Raw genomic sequence first — 7,210 nt, 5'->3', positions numbered from 1 at the left:
ACTACGCGTCCTCGCTCTCGAGGTATCTCGTCTCGCCCCTCCTGATAAACGATTATCGCGGTTGGCGACAGCCGCAGCGCGTGCCTGGGCCCGCTCCCCGTCGTCAGTGTCCTCCGTGGTGCGAAACAGCCGCGAAGATGACGGTAATCACGAAAGCGATCACCGAGAAGAAGGCGTCCGACAAAATGGAGCAGCCATTGTTTGTGGAGGATAATGCGGCGGTTAGTATTCACCTCCCCGATCGCGTGCGACGCCCGCGACGACGTCCCGACGAGCGGGGGATCCGCCACCTTTTAATGGGTCGCGTTGTGCGCAGCAAAGCCACTTAACGCAACCCTTTACACATATATATAGCAATAATTCTTGTCGAGTATACACGTATATGTACGTACATGTATACATGTACACGCGTACGCGTGTCGCGCGTGTGTGTGTAGATATTCCATAAATTGTCAATTTACATGTCAAAGCGCGTTACATCTATCTGCTTTATCTGTCTCTATGTTATCAGTCGCCCGAGTGCTCGCTCGGGTTTGACGGTGTTGACAAGCGATGTACACGCGCGCGCGAGCGTGTGCGTGTCCGTCGACGGCGGCCAGGCCGAGTAAATTGATGACAAGACCGCGGTACGTTGCGACACGCGCGTGCTTCGATGCTTTCTCATGCCTCAGTGAAGATGGCACATTAGATGCAGACTAGAAACGAGACGCCCGAGGAGGGAGATCTACGAGAGAGCCGAGAGAGACCCTCCTTTTGTTTTATTGATTTTCAAAACGCTGGATCAGTTTTCACCTCGCGCGGCTGGTCGAGAGATTTAGAAGCGGAATCTTCAAGCTAATAATTATCTTCGTTATATATTTTTTACAGGAGCGGAGCTCTTGTAAATTAAATTGCATTCCGATGAGCAATTGAACTGCTTGTCCGCGCTGATTTTATTTTATTTACCTGAGAAGATGTCCTAGTAGCACAGGTGCATTGGCTGAGCGTCGCCCAGTTAGCAAAATGTTAGCAAATTGGCAGCAGATTTAGCAGAGGCCTACGTCAAAACTATAGCCATCCGTGTCCGCATTTAGCTCCTGTTTTGGCAACGGAGTCTGCAAAAACATACGCTGTCAACAGATTGTCGGCAGAAATCGAACAGGTCCGGTCACGCGAGCAGATTTTGTTGCATTTCTGCTGACACGCCGGCAACGTGTCGAATATATCAGCTCCTGCGTGCAATCTGCAGTCTTTCTGCCTTCAAAATTTGTAGTGGGCACTCGACGGAATCTGTCCTGGCGGATTTGGCTACCTGGGCGGCTAAATATTCCATAAGTCCAGTGTTGGTTAATTATTGGTCTAATATTGATGCAATTATTTTTAATTATGCACAAAATCTGCATTTAGGGCCTGAGCAGAATGACTTGTACTTATCTTATTGTCCGTTACTTTAAGACAAAACATAAAACTCTCAGGCCCAAATGCAGAGTTTGTGCTTTAAAGGTCAAACAGTTTCGTAATTTACTATTTCGTTAAAAGGGTAACTTGACAATATATTAGGGAACTAATATGAGTAGATACCTGAATGAGAGATGAAATACAGGTGTTGTTCCCTCGACAGGAGGGCGCGAAAGCTGATCCCGAGGCAGCGCGCTCGAAGGCCGACGCGGTCCCGCGCAGCCGTTACTTCATTTCCACAAGGAGCCTCCGTCGTATACATATGACGGCGACATTCCTGCTCTTTCTCCTGGCGCTGCTGATCCTGCTCATCGGCATGATCGGCGGGCTGTACATCTACAAACAGTACGCGAGGACTCAGATGCGCCGATTCCGCACCGGCTGGTACAGCATTCCGTACGACAGCTCGAATAAGGCATCCTACGGCAGCAACGCGGTTCACCAGGGACTGCTGGCCGACTCCGACCTGTTCGCCAAGAGCCTCACCAGGGCCATGGAGCAGGACGCGCTGGACATCGCGAGGCACATAGACCACGACATCAACAATTTCTTCAAGGAGAGATTTGAGATCGATCTCGAGAACGAGGATTACGAGAAGATCGACGTACCCGACTTTCGCGGTGGACGACAGGGCCGCTTCATACACGATTTCAACATTGTGAGTCAATGTAGATATAATTGCTAAATGCCGCTAACTGGGCAATTCTAATTAAAGAAGTTTATTGTGAAAAATATCACCTCAGCCAGGGTTTTTCGCAATAAATTTCTCTAATTAGAATTTGCCAGTTAAAGTAGTTTAGCAATTTTTCTACATCGGTTAATCATGTATTGGCGTCAAATAATTCTTTACGTTCTTGTGAGTCAATATTCTCCCGTTTGTAACGTCGATTTAGCGGGAACTGGGACGTACTTCTCACGGTGTCGTATTTATTTGCAGAATAAGACAGGCATCATAGACATCGACGGTCAGTGCTGCTTCGTCATGCCATTGAATCGTCAGCGCGTGTTGCCGCCACGTAACATGTACGATCTTCTGAGGAAAATGTACAACGGTGAGTCTGCGATTCTGAAATCTGAATCAATTGATTTTTACCGCCTCGCTTATTTTTATTGAAATACCGCAATTCTTGTGTGCCAGGTTACTACGAGGTGGACACCGCGGTCGTGCGTGAAACCATGAAAGTAATCACACCGCCAATCACCGACATGTCGCTCGTCGGGACGTACATAGCGCGTGAATGCCAAGACTTGCCTACCTACATGTTGCAGAAAGTAAATGCCACTAGTGGTGAGTTACCGAATTTCGAGTTGCACAAAGCCCAGATCTCTCTCGGGTGCGCGACGTGCTCGCTGATATCCCGTTTGTAAATGTTCCAGTTGTAAAACGCAGCGCATCGCAGAGCGGAGTGTTCGGACAGTTCGCCGGCAATAGTATTATGGAGGTCGATATCGTGAATTTAGAGGACTTCGAATGAAACTTTGAGAAATTGAGCAGTGGGAATTTTCAATTATTCTAGAATATTTAAAAGAAACCACCAGTAGATCAATGTATAAAAGTTATAAGCTGTCCCAGGGCAAACTTAGGTAAATATTCTGTCGAGTTTAGAATCGTTACTTTGCATTTTTATCGTGCATCAATTAATTTCTCGTCCCCGGCGGTTTTTCCCCCCTCCCCCAAATCAGGTATACCCCCTCACCATTTATCAAGATTCTCGTTGTAAGTCTTTCCATTTCTACTAGTTATTCCATTTTCTATTAATTTTATATCGTAACGTATAATGCAAGCACGATTTGTTATTATTGATCTGAAGTATGCAGTACGTCGGGAGAAACTCCTTTATAATATCATGAGAGGCTAAACGTGAAGGATCGAATCGCTATAAAAAAAAGAAAAAGTGTAAGAAGTCTCTGTAAGATGGTATATTGTCTACAAGGTTCTTATAGGAAAATTAATATCTCTTCCATATTCTTGTGGTATATTATTCAAACAGGTAGCAAATACGGTGTTACGCCATAGTAATAAAACGTTTATTATTATGGATTCTGGCACACAGCTTGTTGACTATATTTATGAATGTCTGCGTTAATAATCGATGAAACCAGTAGAATAGCCGTGCACTAAGTGGTTGCGCTTACGATGCAGTTTTATGCTACGTTATTATTAGTGAACTATAGATATATATATTCATTTGTGAATTCTATTTAAAAAGAAATCTATCGCTCTCGTGTTACGAGAGCAGTGGCTTGAACACAGTAAGCTCGGGATATAAGACACGAATTATTAATATTGCAGAATTGAGAATAATTTTCGAAATGTGTTTCGATAGAATATATTGGTTTTACGATTAACATATGAAACACGTTAAACGTTTGTAAGATTACTGTGACTATATAAATATTTTTACAAAACGTTTGGATCGAAGAACACGAAAGTTACATAGAATACTGATCCATGAGAAGTAATGTGTTTCGATATTCCATATAAGACTTTCTTGTCTCTTCTGCATTTCTAATCGCGAAAGGTTACGTGCTTCAACAAATATTAATATTGCAGTCTTTTAAACATATGGTTTACGTTCGCCCAGTTCATTGCCAATTAATATCATGCATGACAGCCGGATCTGGAGTAGATAAGAACCGTAACTGGAGTAGATAAGAATTGCGACTGAATGCAATTTTGTCATTAGTCTATTTCGGTGCATTCGTCACGCACATACAGAGAGAAGCCGTTTTTAATTTTTTTCTCACATTTTATTACACCTACGTACGGCATGAAATGCTGGCAAATGTATCCAGGTACTCGGATATTCATTGCTTTTCAATACTGCGTATTGAATTATAGACGTATTCAACACTAACATTTAGGAAGTAAGTTTCTTTTCAAGTTAAGATACTTTGTAGTCAAAATGATTTGTGAACAAAAATTTGTATGCGATTTTAAGAGCATGTTAAAAAGTCAAAAACTTCTAGTCTGTTTCGTGTGGTGGATTATTATTATCATCTGTAATTGATATCGAAATTAAGATGGCAAACTAAAGATGTATTGTTGCAAAATGATTTTCACATATAAATTATTGAGATAGACCAACGATTAGATATAATATGCAAATACCGTGTTGTATTTCCGAATGGAATTAGGGAAGTTAAACGAATCTTAGTCTTTTTTGTGACTCAGCCGAGATAAAAGAGATATGTGTTTATTAATGTACGCACGGATCACGTTACGGACCGAGTGCCTGACCAATAATTCCATTCTGGATTAGTTATGTACTTTTGCTTGTATTACCGGCTCCAATAAATAAAACACGCAAAATGTATAAATATGCGGCGCGTACACGCCGGTTTAAATGTCCGTAGACACGTAGATTAAACACTGGTGGCAATAAATAGTACATTAGTTAGTTCCACCATTTTCAGGTGGGGATGGAAATGCAGAACATCTTGTTAATTAGCTTCCGTTAATTCCACGACGAGATGCGTAAGTTTGGTCTGCGCATTTTAAACCTTATTATAGAATTGTTACACGATTCTGTGTCACGTTTCGTGCGATTGTAGTTAAGTTCCTATAGTCATTTTTATCTCCATGAGTTTGACAAGTTTTCTTAGCTTTATAGCGTTGATAAACCAAATTTGTAAAACTGTACGCGAATTTATTGTAAAGTCTGACAAGAAAATAAATGATACATATGAATGTCAGTATGAGTGTAACCGTGCAGAGTATAGTATATTCTCAAATTCGATCGTTCCGTTAAAACAAAAGGTAGCTGCACGAAAAGGTTTTATCTAGTCCTCTGGAATTTATTTCGATATTATTTAACTCTTTTTTTATCTGTAAATCTTTGTCAAAACCATGTAATCAATTGTACATTTTTGTATTTGTTTACAGAATGTTTTTATATACAATTGTATACAAAAGATACAAAAACCTGATCTACAATGTGCTCCTGTTGCGTCGAGAAACATTTTATTTTGAAGCCAATAAATATGTTAAAAAATTTTGCGCAAGTTGACATATTGTACATTGTCGATACATTTTTCGAACGTTTTAACGTGCTTCTAGAAAATAGAATGTTTCCACGCAAGGAATACATTTGTAGATCAGGCTGAACGCATGTTCGTGGATCAAGTAACATTTGTGTGCATCAAGTCGGCTATAGCTTTCTGTCTAAGAGTGTAGAGTTTCTTCACCCACTTATCGAATCTTGCTTCTTGATCCATCATAATCTGGGGAAAAAGAGCGAATGTTATTATCTACTTACGAGTACATCGGGACACATTGGAAAATTTCAGGGCAGGAAAAACCTACCGACGTGTGAAATATGCTTTCTGGGCCACTCGAAACGTTAGACACGGGTGGAATCTGTATAGTATCCGAGGTAATGTCTATGACGATGTTTTTAAGTTTGCTCTCTTTGGTGGCAGACGAGGTGAATTGCTTGGGTGTGAAACCCTCGGCGTTTATTTCCTCGAGCACGCCGTCCTTGAAACGCGGCTCAATGGGAAAGTCGTCTGAAAGAACAATGTCTAATTTATCTCCCGGCGCGAGGCACATTCGTTAAACTCAAATGTTAATCGTAGAAGGTAACGCTTCCACCTTTTGCCGTCAGAATTTGGCTTTTCTCCGCGTTGGCTTTCGGCTGATTCGACTGCGAGCTGCTCGAGGGGCTTCGCGACTTCTCCCTGGACGTGGATCTAGCTTTTCTTCTTGTACGGTCCGAGGAGTGCGACCTGCCCGCGCCGAAGCGGTAGCGTCTCTTGTCTCGATCTCTCGAGTGACTGCTCCTGGATCCCTTGTGACTCCTCGAGCTCTGATCTCTCGCTCTGCTTCTCGAGTGTGAACGATGCTTGCACTTTGTCTTTGAGTGTTTCGACAGCCGCCTTCGATGCGGCGAGGATTCGCTGCTGTCCGAGCTGCTGGACCTGCGAGAATTGTTGCAACACTGAGACTTCTTTTCGCGGATGAAGCAACAAAAGGCATCAAACTCGACGAACGCATTCGCGATGGACACGCTGAATGTTATCGTGTAATTAATAAAATGCCAATGAAATAAATGTCACGCGCGGCAGTCAGAGGGTAGAAACGTTGTCGGTATCTGAGTTTACCAAGCTGAAAATGGTATAACTTCTCCCTATAGCCTTCGGCTCGTAATACAATCGGGCATTACTCTCGCGCTTTACCTCGACTTGTGATTTCGCTTCCTTCGGTACCTGCTGCTGTGATCCGAGTCCGAGTCACTGGAATACCTCGCCATAGCTGTCAACAACGACGCCCTCGTTTACATTCGTCCAGGAACCGACGAGCCGGACTGGCCGGACTCACTGTGACACCTCAAACTACAACAGATAACAAACTTTTGTAGGTTGTGTTCTGAAACGTTGACGGTACGTACAGAAAAATCTATAGTCACCAGTGGAAGGCTGGATAAAATTAAATGTTACATGCAGTTTTATAAGAAGAATAAATAAAATTAAGTGTACAAAGGAGGAAAAGAGGTACTACATTGCACAGTCCTAGGGTTATACTGTAGGCGCTGCCGCTCCTAATCGGCGGAGTAAAAAAAGTTCTATAGTACGTGCGACGCGAACTATAGTTGGTCAATTCCGTCAGACACATAAGAATTGACCAATCATAGGCCCGGTTTCATCAAGGCGAGTTAATCTAATCGGTCGGTTAACTTAACAGGGTGCCAACATAAAACTTCTTTATTAACCAAGAAAATAGGTTAATAAAGAAGTTTTATGTTGGCACCCTGTTAAGTTAACGGACCGATTA

The 7,210-nt window shown here is 42.5% G+C and overlaps 2 protein-coding genes across 4 annotated transcripts; one reads left to right on the top strand and one right to left on the bottom strand.

The window, feature by feature from the left end:
* Positions 1 to 6: 6 nt before the first annotated feature.
* Positions 7 to 5,145, top strand: LOC105562076 (integral membrane protein 2C). Its single transcript, XM_012012605.1, has 5 exons — positions 7 to 221; positions 1,601 to 2,095; positions 2,375 to 2,489; positions 2,576 to 2,725; positions 2,815 to 5,145. The coding sequence occupies exons 1-5, from the start codon at positions 138 to 140 to the stop codon at positions 2,910 to 2,912; spliced, it is 942 nt and encodes a 313-aa protein (XP_011867995.1). The 5' UTR covers positions 7 to 137; the 3' UTR covers positions 2,913 to 5,145.
* Positions 5,146 to 5,368: 223 nt separating this feature from the next.
* On the bottom strand, positions 5,369 to 7,037 carry LOC105562075 (luc7-like protein 3). Of its 3 annotated transcripts, none has more exons than XM_012012602.1 (5): positions 6,828 to 7,037; positions 6,616 to 6,771; positions 6,032 to 6,357; positions 5,744 to 5,946; positions 5,369 to 5,661 (listed from the first exon to the last, which is right to left on the bottom strand). In XM_012012602.1, the coding sequence occupies exons 2-5, from the start codon at positions 6,687 to 6,689 to the stop codon at positions 5,560 to 5,562; spliced, it is 705 nt and encodes a 234-aa protein (XP_011867992.1). In that variant the 5' UTR covers positions 6,690 to 6,771; positions 6,828 to 7,037; the 3' UTR covers positions 5,369 to 5,559. The 3 variants fall into 3 exon arrangements, with proteins under 3 accessions (XP_011867992.1, XP_011867991.1, XP_011867994.1); XM_012012601.1 differs by having other exon boundaries at positions 6,846 to 7,037; XM_012012604.1 differs by having other exon boundaries at positions 6,938 to 7,035.
* Positions 7,038 to 7,210: the final 173 nt, after the last annotated feature.

Source organism: Vollenhovia emeryi, unplaced genomic scaffold (assembly GCF_000949405.1).
Source record: "Vollenhovia emeryi isolate VEMERY1.0 unplaced genomic scaffold, V.emery_V1.0 DF939196.1, whole genome shotgun sequence".
NCBI classification, from domain to species: domain Eukaryota; kingdom Metazoa; phylum Arthropoda; class Insecta; order Hymenoptera; family Formicidae; genus Vollenhovia; species Vollenhovia emeryi.
The sequence above is the reverse complement of the archived record's forward strand: the minus strand, read 5'-3'. Positions and strand labels throughout refer to the sequence as shown.